The 15950-nt window shown below is 34.0% G+C and overlaps 1 protein-coding gene across 1 annotated transcript in view; it reads left to right on the top strand.

The window, feature by feature from the left end:
* Positions 1 to 15950, top strand: part of ABCD3 (ATP binding cassette subfamily D member 3) — a 98203-nt gene that overhangs the window by 44509 nt on the left and 37744 nt on the right. Inside the window, exons 3-7 of the mRNA XM_023231042.3 lie at positions 4037 to 4135; positions 7175 to 7263; positions 12995 to 13064; positions 14377 to 14474; positions 14846 to 14969. Coding sequence (XP_023086810.1) covers positions 4037 to 4135; positions 7175 to 7263; positions 12995 to 13064; positions 14377 to 14474; positions 14846 to 14969 — 480 coding nt within the window. The remainder of the gene's footprint in view (positions 1 to 4036; positions 4136 to 7174; positions 7264 to 12994; positions 13065 to 14376; positions 14475 to 14845; positions 14970 to 15950) is intronic.

Here is a 15950-nt window from a genome sequence, read left to right as displayed (position 1 = left end):
TCTTTAGTTTCCATAATATTTCCTTCCCAGTCTTTGAAAAATGTGATAAGATGTGCTTATGTTCACTTCTCTGATATCTCCAGCTCCACGATCTCTCATATCTAAGTTATATCTGAGCAATCAAATCTTAGTTATCTGAACTTGGTCATATCTGTTATTTGCATATCGGAGATCTGCAAGTTCTAGGACAGCCTGATTCATTTTACTCATTTTTTTCTTATTTTTCTGTACAATACTGTTTAGCATATACTTATTTGCTGGTTGCATAGTGTGAGCAAGATAAATTTAGGTTATATTAAGTGATTGGCAATAAAAAGGACACAAGATGCACACTGATACCACATTTGTTAAATTTATAGGAAGTGCACACGTGTGCTAAAATGAAATCTAGTAGGATATGTAACAAAGACAGTAGGTTTAGTTTTCTTATTTTTGCTTATCAGAATTTTCTAATTTTTCTACAGCGAATATGTTACTTTTGAGGAAAGCAATTTAACCTATTTTCTTCATGAAATTTTTTATATCCTTTGTGATGGGGATAGGGTGGGGAGAGGCAGTTTTCATAAGACATAAATTTTAAGGAGAAAAAAGGATTTAATTAGAAAGGGAACAGTATAATGAAATTCAAAATGTATAAAGATAAGTACTGTGCTGGGTTCAGTATTTAGCATTCCCATGCATATTTTTGTATTTTGGCATGTGTGTGTATCCATAAACAATATAGGTAGAATTACTTTACATATTTAAAAGTTTCATAAATTCATGTGTAAAATGAATTGCATGCATCGTTCTAATTTTTTCCAGCATACTGTTTTTTAGATCACTCCATGTTTAAAGCTGTAGACCTGCTCTTGCATATTCTATTTCTATGTATGTGAGCTGCTTTCTTTTTTACAGTTGTTATAGAGTTTTCATTGAATAATTTTGCTATGATTTATGTAATATTGGTATACATTTAGGTTGTTTTTCATTTTATGGTATTATAAACAGAGTACGATGTTTTCATTTGTGTGGCTAAGCATATGTGCAGGTATGTTTGTAGGGTAAGTTCCTGAAAGTAAATTTACTAGGTTATTTTACATTTTACAGTCAGTGTACATTTTACATTTTGATAAATGATATATAATAGTTGTACCAGTTTTCATTTTTCCCTACAATATACAGGAATACTTATACTATGTCAGCACTACATGGCCTCTTATTTTACTGCTATTTCAAACATCTTTTTCAGTCAATCTCACCTAAGGTGATTGACATATCAATAGGAACTTCTCCTTGTACTTTGACCTTGTTACCTTTTGAATTTTAGGTTTTCTTTTTTCCTTTGTTACGTTATTACTTTGACTTTTCAAATAGCTTTTAATGATTTGTTTGCTTTTTCTATAATGTTCATGTTAAACTTGTATCACCACAGTGGTCTTTTTTTTGTATTTAAAAAAATTATTGGGAAGTTTAGAAGTGGGAAAAGTGGTCTTTTTTTGTATTTAAAAAAATTACTGGGAAGTTTAGAAGTGGGAAAAGTTCATTGTGAATTTAAAATGGAATCTTAGGAAAGGCTAGTAATGTTATGAAATACACTGCCTCTATAGTTACTCTTATTTAGATTGGTTTCAGGTAGAGTTTTGCTGTGATCAGGATACTCTCCTATTCCTGACATCTCTTTGAATTCAGCCCTTCTGAGCCAACCTCCCCGTCCAGGTGGTCCTTTGCAGAAAACAATGATAATTTGGGAGAATCTAGTTACTTCCCTTCATGGATTGAAATGTAATGAAAATCCGTCAGCTTTCAGTCAGTTTAAGGATAGGGAAAGTGACAACAGGAACGGAAGAAAATGAGGAGGAATTTTATACCAGTTAGCAACTAATATTTTAAAGTGTTTCAGCTTTACTCTCTTGTAACTCTTTTTTCCTAACCTTCCTCATTGTTTGTCCTAGATCATTTCTTTAGAGTAGCTAGAAACAGGTGGTCTTCTGTTTAACTCAGATGTCCATTTCACCTCAGGATTGTGCCACTTAAAAGTTCCTGCTAGGAATGGAGAAGGGTGTTGGCTACAGGTAAGGCAAGCTGAAGTGAGGGGGGAGTGGTGATGGTGACAGGAGGAAGAACAAATAGTTTAACTTCTTCTTTTTTTTTTTTTTTTTTTAAAGGTAGTTAATATGTATGGCCTTCTCTTTACTCGTTTCTTCCTATGTTTTCCGGGTTTGGGGAAAACACAAACAGAGATTAGGTTGAATGTGTAAGGTTTAGCTTGAGGAGAATACTCTAGTTCAACTAAATGGTCTGTGAATAGGGCTTTTCTCTCTGTTTTGTTTGCTGTTGTGTCCATATCATTTGGAATAGGGTTTGGATCAAGTAGTTGTTTGTTGAGTGAATGAATGCATGCATGTATGAATTAAGCAGACTGAGCCTGTAACTCAGTAGGATGAGGTTTTCAACTTTATCTGAAAGACTTGAAATGCTGAGTCTCTGTTCCAGCAGTTGCAGGTTAGGCTGATTCTTCTCCAGTTCCTCCTATTGTAGTCTTTCTAGTCTAATCCTATAAGCACAGTGCCTTCAGACTTCCTTTTGTGGCCTATAGTTCTGCACTGCACTCAGTGCCTGTTTATTAGGATAATGTCTGTAAAGCCTTAGCACAGTGTCTGACATATAGTTGGTAGTTATTATTCTAATTCGGTACCCAAACAGTTCACTTAAGGCTCATCAAGTTAGATATTTATTTAATCAAAGCACATTTACATTATATCTAGCTAATAGAGTTACTCTACAAATACAAACAGGTATTTGTTTTCAGGAGCACAGTAGTTAGCCAGTTAAGTGAGCTGTGATTATGGAGGTGAGGAAACAGTCAGGGAATTGGGGTTTTTCTGGAGTGTCTTGCCTTTTCCAAGAAGTTTCCCCTGTCTATTCTCCCAAACAGTTCAAGAGTAATAAGTCTCGTCACTTGTTTCCTTATCTTTGCAAATGGTTTAGTACTTCCATTTTCATGGAGCTAGTGAAAATGAAAAAACTCTTGAGAGAGGTAAGATTATCTTCTTTTAAATCCCTCTACAATAGCAGTAAGCTCTCAGTCCTTACTGTGGCTTCAAGCCTCTGTCTTTTATAAGCCCTACCTACCTTTTAAACTTCTCTCATTCTTGTTCCCTTTGCTGTAGCAATACTGCCATCTTGCTGTGAAATGTGCACACCTATTTTATTTCCAACACGTATTTTTGTGCTTGGTGTTCCTTGTGCTTCACTCCCTCCACCCTGGTACCCACTTTAAATAATCACATGGCTTTTCTTTCTTTATGTCTAAGCTTAAATGTCAAGAGGCTTTTCAGACCATCCTGTGTGAACTGTTCTTTTTTTTTCCTCATGACCCTGCCTAGTCTACCCGTAATAATTTATTTATTGGTTTATTTTTTGTCTGCGTTTCTCCCGCTAGAATGTGAGCTGCATGAGTGAAAGAACCTTGTCTGTCTTTGAATTTTATGAGGAAGAGAGAGTGAATGGACAGACTGTATATTGGAAATGTTAAATGGTAAATCTAGGAATCCAAAAATTTCCAATATTTGGTATCAGGGAAAATTCTGTTCAGGATTTTTTTTTTTTTTTTTTAATATGGTGTTAATCAGGAAGTGGCTAATACAAAACTCAGTAAGCCCTTGGCCTTTTTTTCAGCTGTCTCTCTGACCTCATCCTCTGTGATGGTACCTTCCTCACAGCTCCAGCCAGATTGGCCATTTTGTTCTTCCTCAAGCACGTTGCAGGCGTTCACCTTGGTATTTTGCCGTTGCTATTTCTTCTGCTTGCAGTTTTCTTCATCCAGATAATTTTGTGGTTCCAGAACTCACTTCCTTATTCAGTTTTTAGATAACATTATTTTCTCAAAAACATGTTTGAATATGAGGAGCAGTGTAAGTATGCAAGTCTAGGTTTTGTAAATTCAGTATTTATCTTGATAACTGTTTATATTGACTTAGATGAAACATGGTTCTTTAATTGTATGATACATTTGTTATAGCGATCTTAAAATGGCTTCTTTTTTTTAATGCAGAAAGAGGGAAAAAAGGAGCGAGCTGTGGTGGACAAGGTGTTTTTCTCAAGGCTCGCACAGATTCTGAAAATCATGGTCCCTAGAACATTTTGTAAAGAGGTAAGTCTTATGAAATTGTAATCTTAAGTATATTGGACCATTCTTGAATAAAATACCTGAGTCTGGGTAATTTGTAAAGAAAAGAGATTTAATTGGCTCGTGCTTCTGCTGGCTGTACAAGCATGGCGCAGCATCTCCTCCACTTCCGGGGAGGCCTCGGGAAGCTGGCATTCACAGCTGAAGGTGAATGGAGAAGCCAGTGTCTCACATGGCGAGAGAGGGAGCAAAGGGCCAAGGAGGTGCCATGTACTTTTAAACAACCAGATACATGAGAACTGACTCACTATCTGGAGGACAGCGCCATGCCATGAGGGATCTGCCTCCATGACCCAAACACCTCCCACCAGGCCCCACCTCCAACACTAGGGATTACATTTCAACATGAGATTTGGGTGGAGACAGATACCCAAATTATATTATTAGGTGTTCAACTTTCAAGGTTACATAAGATTAGAACAATAAAATCATAACTCTTTGGTTATACTATAGGTCAAACGTTTTCTCTGTAGGTAAAGAAGACTACTAAATTTTTGTCTTTAAATCATCACCTGTCATACAAAAACCCTTGTTCAGTGCCAGTTTTTAAATAGTTTTCTCTTGTTTATGAAATATTATTTCATTTTATGTGAAATACTAGGGTACTGCCGTGCAGCTACCCCAAATGGTATTGCTTTGTTATAATTAAATACTGTCAATAAAAACTGGATTAAATGTCAAAAGACAAACCTTTTTATTACATTGAGATGTTAACAAGTCACATTAGTGTGGAATGTATTTGATTAAATATTTTTAAGATACCCAAAATGATACCTGGATTCATCAGGTATTTCAGGAAGTGAGCTGATTGTATGAATCGTTTTATAATTCGTTCCTTTGCTCTTTTATCAAGATTATCTTCATTATTTGATAAACATTTTTAATGATTATTAAACTAATGCTGTGTTCTCCATCTTCCTCAGCATTCTCTCATTCTGTAACTAGAAATATCATTACCTTCAACTCTTCCTCTTCCCCTTGTCACCCTTTTTGACCACTGGGATCTGCTAATTTTTCCTATACTTAACTGTTAAAGCATTGTAGTTCCCAAAGACAACGTCCATTTCTTCATCATGCTGCATTTGCTCTTCCCCTCACCTTGGCATCATGTCCTGATGATTCTGCCCTTGAGAAATTCTTTTTAAAAAAAATAGTAGCATTTGTTTTTTCCTAATTAGACAGAGGTAATACATGTTCCTTGAAGAAAATTAGAAAATGCAGCTAGATTTTTTTTTTTTGGCACCTATCAGCCTCTTACTCGTTTTGATATATAGTCATCTTATGTGTAAGCATATATTTTAATTTAAAAATGAAATCACACACTTTTAAGATCTGCTCCTTCCCTTATATTATAAATGTTCTTTCTAAGTATCCTAAAGTTTCTCATAAATTATTCTCTCCCTTTACATTCCTATCGTTCTCACTATATCTTACCTGGATTATTATATCATAATTGGTCTTTTTGCTTCTTTTCCTTCTCCAATTTGTATTCTTTCTTAAAATCCTGATTAAAACATGTGACTTTTTTTATAGGGTAAATCACAACCTGACTTTGGCCTTCCTTTTAATATCATCTGCTTAGGAGATTATTGTTTTATGATCTGGCCCTATGTCCTCAACCTTTCATTTGTTTACAACATCATGTCTGTGACATCCTGTCCGTCCCCACAACAGAAACAAATATGTTTTTAAAAATTGATTAATGCTTCTTATCTTTTTTGTGACTATTTCCAGTGACTCTTCAGGCCTAACAAATTGTTTTCTCTCATTTCTATAACCCTCCTGCCTTTGAAGAATCCTTATTTAAAATACAAGCTTTTCTGGAAAGATTCGTGTATTACCTTCCAATCAGTTAACAGCTTAATGTTCATTTCAACTATTGCAGGGGTTCAATGAATGTAAAACAAATGGGAGATATTGGATGAGTCCTTGGGAATTAGTAAGGGAGGTAGAAGGGGCTAATTTGGCCAGCCTCCCACCCTCTGCAGGCCTTCTTTCCTTACTTTGGCTTCTATGTCACTGTCTTCTTCTTCCAATTTAGAAAATTTAAGATCAGCTTTAAATGTATGTACTGGGGGTTGGGGTGGCAGGATTCTCATCTCACAGAGAGATAACTGATTCCTACCCAGTGTTTGACTTTCCTTGCTTTGTAATCTGTCTTGCACAGCACTGCTTAAGTAATATTCTTTAAAAATCACTTTTTAACATCACTTTTTATTCTACTGAGAAGCTTACAATAATTTTATGTGTATAAACTCAGTATAGTACCATAGTTCATGTGATTTTAATCCCTTTTTTCTCCCATTAAATCCTTCATCTTTTTTACCCTTAATCCTCATTCTCTTTTTTTGTTTTACTATTTATCGTATTTCTAATGCCATAACTGTCTTTTGGCACCCCAAACCTTCCCATCCCACAGCTTAGGACATGAAGTGATACAAATATGTTTGCCTACATTTGTCTGCTACTTTTAAAGTATAATTCTTCCCTTCATAACTAAATTGAAAGCCCTATGAGGGCATGGACACTATTATAAGTTTTTCTAACAAATTAAACCAAATTTATTCTACCTAGGCAAAATTGTAAGCTTCAGTTTTGGTTAGTTAGCTGTATATTTACAGTTAGTCTTTTTTCTTTGTTAAAGTTATATGTTAAAAATATAAGAAAATAACAGTACACTATAATCTGGGTAATCTAAGTTATATTCCTAGCTTCTGTCCTTGACTAGGTATATGAAGGCAAGTCCTTTGACCTACCTTGAATTCACTTTTGAATTCTGAATGAGAAAGATTAAATGAATCTATGAGGCCTTTTTCATTTATGTAATATTCTTGAGTTCCCTTTTAACTATATTTAAAATTGCTCATAGAAAAAATGTCAGGCAACTGTATTAAAGCTTACATAAAGCTTTAGATTTGGAAACCAAAAATTGTTACCAAGGTAATATTTCCTTGAACTTTCTAAAATGCATTTAGTTAATTTACTATACCTGGTTTATTTTAGACAGGTTACTTGGTACTTATTGCTGTTACGCTGGTGTCTCGAACGTATTGTGATGTTTGGATGATTCAAAATGGAACACTAATTGAAAGGTACTTTTTCATTCACCTTCCTCCTATATGTATGCAATACTAATTGTCTCATATTTAAGCATTATCTTTATAAGCAAGAAATAGATTCTAAATTAGGTAAAAGATACTCAAGTCAAATTATGTGTTTGTTCATTTACTTAAAAAATACTTAGTGTTTCCCATATGCCAGGCAATGTGCTGTACTGTGATAAGGGTCTATATGCCAGCGACTAGGAGAAACTGTACCAAGCCTTGCTGAGCTGACAGTTTATCAAGAGTTAGAGATAGGTAGACAGAAAATTAAAATGCACTATAATAAGTGCTGTAATGGGAATTCTAAAAATCCACCAAGTTGGATTTCTGAAATTAATTAGATAATTTGGAGGAAAATTTCAAAGCATTTCAAAGAATCATATTGAGCGTGTTTATTAGAAGGGAAAACAGTTCTTAGACATTTCTTTCCACATCTGGTGTTAGTGCTTTTTATATTTTTTCATTATAGTGTTTCTACATATTATTAATCACTGCAAATTGCTAATTTTGAATGTAAAAACATAAAAAATGTCAGTTGGGATATCTTGGGTTATAACAATTTACCATTTATCCGTTAATAAATAATTTATTTTTCATAATACCAATTAGAATGTCAGAGTAAAAAATTTTGCTAGGAATTTTATTTCCTGATATGCAGTATTTTGTCAGAAAATTCCTTGGAGTATTTAATCTAAAATAACTTTTTGAATGACAGTACTTAAAATTGTTAAATGCCCCAACATTTTGGAATAAAGGTTTTTTTCTCTTAGATTATTGATCTGCTTCCTAAAGATTTGTAGGAAGAGAAAGAATGCTTTATGACCATGCTCTCTGACTCATTTCTCTAGGACAGTAAAGAATCTTGTATGTACAGGATTAAAGCCCTTAAAGTACATACCTCTGAATAGGGGTAAATTATGTAGGCCCTCACATTCCACCCAAGTCTCCCTGAAACCTGTGGTCAGTCCTGTGCCTTTTAATTTTAATCAAAGTAATATATGAACATAGCTTAATGTCAAATGTCCTGCAGGACTTAATGACAAAACACATCAGTTCCTTGGCTTCTCTCACTCCTGTCATTACCTGGAGCCAGTCATTTTCTATTCTTTTTACTGTTTCATTTATTTTGTGTCTGCGTTTCCATATTGCATACTTATATTACTGTTTATAGATTTCTCAGTTTCAAAAGTGTAAGTGTTCATCTCCTACTTTGGAAGGTGAGAATTAGCCCTTTTACACTCCCTCCACGCTCATCTTCTCAATGTTTTATATGTATAATAAAAATTATATAATTTTTTGTTAAATCACAATTTATCGTTTACATAATTTTGACTATTGCTTACAGCTGAACCACATGGCATACTTTGGTAGTTGCTTTTCCATACAACTTTTTGTTTTTCCTGGTGTTTACAAATTGGCAGTTATTTGTGCACATTATTATTATTTTTAAACCTACTTCCCCCTAATTCAGCTTGAGCTTTTTGACGATACTGTGAAATCTTCTCAGTATTGTAATATGGTCAGACACCAACTAATCTATCAACTTCATCTTTCTATTTCCACCCCCGCCGTATACATTTTGTAGTTTCCTGTGTTCTTGCTTTTTTTTTTTTTTTTTGAGACGGAGTCTGGCTTTGTTGCCCAGGCTGGAGTTCAGTGGCACAATCTCAGCTCACTGCAACCTCCGCCTCCTGGGTTCACGCCATTCTTCTGCCTCAGCCTTCTGAGCAGCTGGGGCTACAGGTGCCCACCACCATGCCTGGCTAATTTTTTGTATTTTTAGTAGAGACAGGGTTTCACAGTGTTAGCCGGGATGGTCTCAATCTCCTGACCTTGTGATCCGCCCACCTCAGCCTCCCAAAGTGCCGGGTCTTCTTGCTTTAATCAGGATTGGTTGCATATTAGGCACACCGAATAGCAATCATGTTTGAACTTGCTTTTATCATTATTCTGGGAATTTCTTTCGTCTTTGTATCCTGAATTAAATAACCTGTTTCTGGATTTTTTTTTTTATCTTCCTCAGTTTACTTTCTCGGCTTGGCAGATGCACTCTTTTTCTGAGTAAAGGTGAAGGGAGATAAATTTTTGAGACCTTGTAGATCTGAAAATTTCTTCTAGTCTCATACTTGATTGATAATTTAGCTGTGTTGGTGCATTCCAAGTTGGAATTCACTTTTCTTCAGAATTTTGAGTGTATCACTGTTCTGGGTCTCAACCTTGGCTGCAGAATGATTGGAATCATCTGGAGAATTTTAAGAACTATGAATGTCTGGGCCCCACCACTAGATATTTCTGATTCAATTAATCAAACCTTTTTGAAGCATCTGGTAGATTCTGTTGTGCAGCTCCAGGGTGGGTATTGAGGCCTCTTGCCATTCTGATTGCTCAGCTGTAGCTGGAGATTTGTTTCTCCCTCAATCTCCCCCTCGGTCTTTTTAAAAAAATTGTTGATGTTATGTTACTGGATGTTTGAAAAATTCACTGAACATTAGTATGAATTTTTTGTGCTGGGTACTAGGTGAACTCTTTTTCCATCTAGAAACTCATTCTTCATTTGAGAAATTTTCTTGTGTTTAAAAAGAAATTATTCCTCTCCAATTTTTCTGGAATTCTTATTAGCTGAGTGTTGGAGCCTCTGGACTGATGATCTGATTATCTTATAATTTCTCTTCTATTTTTATCTCTGCCATTTTATTTTATTTTCAAGGAAATTTCTTTAACTTTATTATCCAGTGAATTTTTATTTGTTATAATTTTATTTCCAAGGGTTATCTTTTATATGGATGTTCATTTTTATAGCAATCATTCTTCTAAGGATGCAATATTTTTTCACCTGTGAAGCTATTTATTTTTTTAATGTGTTTTTAGCGCCCTGCATTTTTTGTTTCCTTCATGGTCCTTTGTTTGTTATTCTGTTGTCATTCACATTAGAGGCTTTCCTCAAGCATTCTATGACTCTTGGCTGTGAATTCATATTTAAAATTAAGTGCCTTAAACACTTACTAGAAGCTGGAGTTGAGAGCTTGTTAATTGGTCTCCCTTGAAGGGTGTTTGCAGGGGGGAGCCTAATCATGTGCACGTGTGTGTAGTACTCAGTTTTAAAATTTAATTATGAGATTTTTAAAAAATTGCTTTTCATTTTTTATATGAGTTTCTGAACAATTTTTTAAAAACCATTATTGGTACACTTTACACTTAGAGAAAAGTTGTAAAAATAGAATAAGGGGCTGGGTATAGTGGCTCATGCCTGTAATCCCAACACTTTGGGAAGCTGAGTCAAGAGGATCACTTGAGACCAAGAGTTCAAGACCAGCCTGGGCCACACAGTGAGACTTCATCGTTACAAAAAATAAAAAAGTTAGCTGACTGTGGTGGCATATGCCTACAGTCCCAACTACACAGGAGGCTTAGCAGAAGGATCGCCTCAGTTTAGGAATATCCTGTCTCAAAAAAAAAAAAAAAAAAGATTAACATAAAGGACTTCCTTATATTCTTAACCCATACTCACCAATTGTAAAACACTCAGTTTAAAGTTGTTAACTTTCTCCTAAATAGTTTTGAGCCTCTGCTGTGTATGAAATTCTTTAACATTTGGACCTTATCTCAAGAAAAGAAGTTTTAAAATATTGTACATTTGTACTGGATAATTTTATTTGAAAAGTTAACATATATCTCCATCTCAGTATTTAAGCTACAGTGCAAATTTATTTATTTATTTTCCCTTTTTGCCTTTTCTAAAGTAAGTCCAGATTCATGTATTTCTGCTAAAGAGAGCCTCAAGGAGACTTATTATGGTCCTTAATGTACCTCATTTTAATATTCTTTTCATATTTTAAACATATTTGTTGATGGTGACTAATGATTTTGGAGTATGGACAAATCTTAATAGGAAAGACACCCTTTTTAAGGTAGAAACTATACTAATTCTGTGACATGGAGGAAAATTCTTCATACCTTGTTGCTGCTTTATCTAATCATAAAAATATGTTTTATTTTCACCCATTTGGCTACAAGCAGAATTTAAAAATTACCAAACTCTCTTTTATAAAGTTTCTTAAATATTTGGAAGTTGTAGTGATTAGGGCTATTGTAAAATTGTTTTTGTTAATTTTTTTTTTTGCAGTGGAATAATAAGCAGAAATAAGACTTTATTCAAGAAACCACTTTTTAAATTTATAGCTGCTACTCCAATGGTAAACCATTGCTGAATGATGGCATGTTCTTGTGTGTTTCACAGCTTGGGCAGCACTAAAGCACTTTGGTTTTATGTAAGATTTGGTTCAAACAATTTTAACGTAAATTCTCTGAACCTTTTGTAGTGTCTTGATTGCTTAATGTCTCTAATATTCTTATTGCTATAAACAACATTTTTGTGTGGTTCTATTTAATTTTCTTGTAGTCAGCCTTTTTGTTTTAATTGTTTTGCTTTTTAGGGGCTACATAAAAATTGGAGTATTAATTTCTTTCAATCAGTCTAAAGGAACATTTCCCAAAGTATGTTCTGTGGAATCTTGGCTGTGATAGAGGAAATGCTTCATACTACAGACCCCTCACAGAGATCTGTGCACATACTATACATTAAAAGCTTTGAGAAGGTCTTTGGTAAAGACATTTGTTAGCTTTGTTTAACCTAGGTTTTCCCAAATTTATTTATCTACTCCCTCATAGAAAGGCAATTATTTCTCTAGTCATATACTAGTTATTTTTGTGTGTGCATGGGCAGCTAGGTTTAAACCAATTAGTCCAGTGTTTCTCAAATGTTTTATACAAATATATCTTATGAAATTTGGGAATATTACTCAGTATTATTTGAAATAAGAGTTCTGTGATCAAATAGATTCTATCTTTGTATTAGGTCATACACATATCTTACTCAAAGATCCTTTACTTATATAATAATGCTCTGTTCAAATTTTTAGTTAAGTTTTAGAACCCTTTAAAAAAATTTTAATGTATATTTTAAAAGCAGAAAAATACGTAAAACAGATTAACAATAGGCAAAAGAGGAGCTAGTCTAGTTGAAGTGTGTTGAGGAACATGAAGCTTCTATAGATCCATTCTGGGCTCTGATTTATGCGTTAGTCCCAGTCTTGGCAAACTAGGACCCACAGGTCAAATCTCACTACCTGCCATCTGCTTTGGTAAAGTTTTATTAGAATAGAGCCACACTTCTTCTTGGCTGCTTTTCTTTTTTTTTTTACTGTGGCAGAATTGAGTAGTTGCAGCAGAGCCCTTAGGGTGCACAAAGCCTGAAATATTTACTCTTGACCCTTTGCTGATCCCCATTAGTCTGTCTCCCTGCCATTAGTTCACACAAATGAGAATCAGATTGTTAAAATATTTTAAAACAAACAAATGGTACTTTGTTTATTCATAATAATCCATTCCTGGGACTATAAAGTTGTTAATTGTTTTGCTCACTAAATTTGTTTTGTAGCCACTTAAGCCTTTTTTAAAGCAGCCATTTTTACTAAGAAATAATTAGTTATCATTCTGTTTAATTTCGCCTTTTGCAGGATGAGGTTCCAGCAAGTTCAAAATGATGACGTTTTAAAGTTGCAAACATGTTTTTGCAAAAAAGTGTTTTTCAGCATCTTTTTTATTGATTGTTTTGATTGAATAGAAGTTTCCTAGAGTAATTTTAGAGCCTTACAGAAGTTTTCTTAGTGTTAGATTTTGCTTCTTTTGCAACTAATGCATTGCATGTGGTGGTTTGCAGTGGTATCATTGGTCGTAGCAGGAAAGATTTCAAGAGATACTTACTCAACTTCATCGCTGTCATGCCTCTTGTAAGTTTAATTCATTAAAAATCTTTTTAACACGGGAAATTTGCATCTTTTAAAAATCTTTAAGGGTTTTACTTATTAAATTCTTTAAAGATTTATGATACTATATTATTTTCAGTTTAGGTTTGTAATTTATAGTATAATTTTCAATGTAAACCTTCATACTAGATAAAAAGGGGATTATGTTTGGTTTAACTTCATTTGTAATGTGTATATATATATTCATATACATATGTATGTGGGTGAGGGGGTTTTTTGGCATTTTTTTTTAACCTTCAGTCCAGGTTTTCTTTGGTGTTTAGCAGCATCCCATTATATAGCAGCAGCACCCTTCTCTTAGTTGTAACAACTAGAAATGTTTCCAGTCATTGCAAAATGTATGTGGGCGGGGGGGCAACTTGGAGAGTTGGGGGGGATTTAGAGGGGGGAGTGCAAATCATCCTGGTTACTTTAGGCCATAAACTAGTATCGTAACTTGTACTACTAATCTACTTTAAGTTAAATTGGAATTTATGGTCTGAATTTTTTACAGATAAATTGTTTAGTCTAAAATATAAGTGATTTTCTTAGTTTGGTTCTCATTTCTTGGCACTGTAAGAATTTAATGTTCTAAATTTGTGGGTAAAAATGAGAAGCTTGTTTGTAAAATCCAGTTATGTTGAAATTGCCAGAAATCCTTGTTTAATAAAGCTGGAAGATGGGGCTACATAGCTTTTAGACTTTTTAAAATAAGCAATTGGAATAAGCAACACAGATACGAAAGATGAAGATTCAGCAAAGACCACTTGAGAACATTTTTAATGTAATGATGGAAAATGTTAGTAAAGATGGCTCTAGATATAATCTGGAAAATAGCATTAGTTGGTGTAAAACCTGTAGTGTTTTTTTTTTTTTTTAACAAATGCAAATACAGTGTATATAGAATTCCGTTGTCTAGGGTTGTGGTGCTGATAGTAGGAAACAGAAAATATAAACATAAATGTCTGAACTCCTAAAAGCAAGTCTTTACATTGGCTAGAAAGGGGATAGATTTGACTTTTTGCCCACTTACCAAAAAAAAAAAAAAAAATGGCAAGATATGTCTCATAATTAATGATATTAACATATTCCATCTAAAGTTTAACATAGAATAATTCAAACCAGGTACATTTGATTCAGCTAAATGCAGTAAAGTAAAACAGAACTGAATTATATAATTTGGATTCAGCTATAAAAATTATAGGATTTGGGACACAGGAAATAATGGAGAAATAATTTATAGTTTAGTAAGCAGAAATGAAAAGCAAAACCAATAATATTTGTTTGTTTGTTTTAGATCTCTCTGGTTAATAACTTCTTGAAGTATGGGTTAAATGAGCTTAAACTGTGCTTCCGAGTAAGGCTCACTAAATACCTCTATGAGGAGTATCTTCAGTAAGTGATAACCTATTTTATATTAAAAATATTTAAATAGAAGAGTACTATTTGTGAAGCTGATCAATATAGCGGTTTTTCTTATTTATTGTATGTTTTCTAAGAAAACCGCTCTTAGGTACAGAAGCATATTGGGAACAACCTCTCAGTTATTTGAAATCTAGTCCTGGCTTTTCCATTAATTGACAAGTCATCATTTTCTGGACTTGTGTCCTCCTCTCTAAAATCAGGGCAATTGATAGGATCTCTTCTGACTCCAAACTTTTTTGTTTCTATGTATTTGAGCTAGGCGGTGTAATGTGATTTTTTTGGTTGTCATTTTATCTTTAAAGTCACTTGTTTTAAAATTACTTTTCTTCATGCTATTTTAGATCTTTCACATATTATAAAATGGGAAATCTGGACAACAGAATAGCTAATCCAGACCAGCTGCTCACACAAGATGTAGAAAAATTTTGTAACAGTGTAGTCGATCTGTATTCAAATCTTAGTAAGGTAAGTTTCTCTACTTTTTAAAAGATTATTTGTTTAATTCGTTGAATTTTGAATCTAAGCAAATTTATATAGAATTGATTTTATGGACAGAACAGCAGCATGTAAATATTTAATGCTTTTGTAAGAAAATTAGAGTTGTAATAGTTTTAATTATTTTAATTTTTTCTATTATTTTTGTGAGGTACTTTGGCAAAGAACTGATAATTTAGTGTCTTATAACGATTTTCTAAGAATTTTGCAGGTTGATTCCATTAAAACAGCAGAAATTTGGATTCTTATCTTTTGACCTGCATGTGTCGGCCATTGTTAGAGATTGACTGTCAATTTATGTTTCTAATTCCACACTTAGAACACTAGACTAGGACTTCCTTTCTGCCCATTTCTCTGCTTCAGTATCTTTAATTCTAATAGATCATTAGTAAGTAGTAGTCAAAACATTTCACAAGATGCCAGTATATTTCAGTTTTCTAATTACTGTTTTTCCCATTCTCCTCAGAATATTGCCAAAGTTCCTGACTCTGATAGGCCTTAACCAGTTTTCCTTCTTGTCACTGATGTCTCCAGTTCTTGTCTTAGTCATGTTATCTCACCACCCTTACAGCTTTCGCTGTAGTCTTCTTATTAAACCCTCTGCCATTACCATTGACTGTGGTATGTAGTAGGCACCTATAAAGTAGTCTGCCCAGCATCCCCTCCCTTCTTCATCTGAGATGATTCAGTTCCCACTCTAACTCATGTGACTTCCCTTGATGTTGGGTAGGAGCTTATCTCATACTGGACCAATGATAGTATCTTTGCCTCTGGTCACAGTTGACCTAGATATACAATTTTGAGACAAAAAAAAACCAAAACTATAAAAAGGACTGGGTCACATTGTAAGAATAGGAATGTCCTAGCTTCAACCAGGTTGATGGAGGGAAGGCAATTCTTAGAGAGATATATCCACAAGAGCTGCTCTCCTCATGCCCAGGCCCAGTGCTT

The sequence above is a fragment of the Piliocolobus tephrosceles genome, chromosome 1 (assembly GCF_002776525.5).
Source record: "Piliocolobus tephrosceles isolate RC106 chromosome 1, ASM277652v3, whole genome shotgun sequence".
Taxonomy (NCBI): Eukaryota; Metazoa; Chordata; class Mammalia; order Primates; family Cercopithecidae; genus Piliocolobus; species Piliocolobus tephrosceles.
This window is presented reverse-complemented; position numbering and strand designations above follow the sequence as displayed.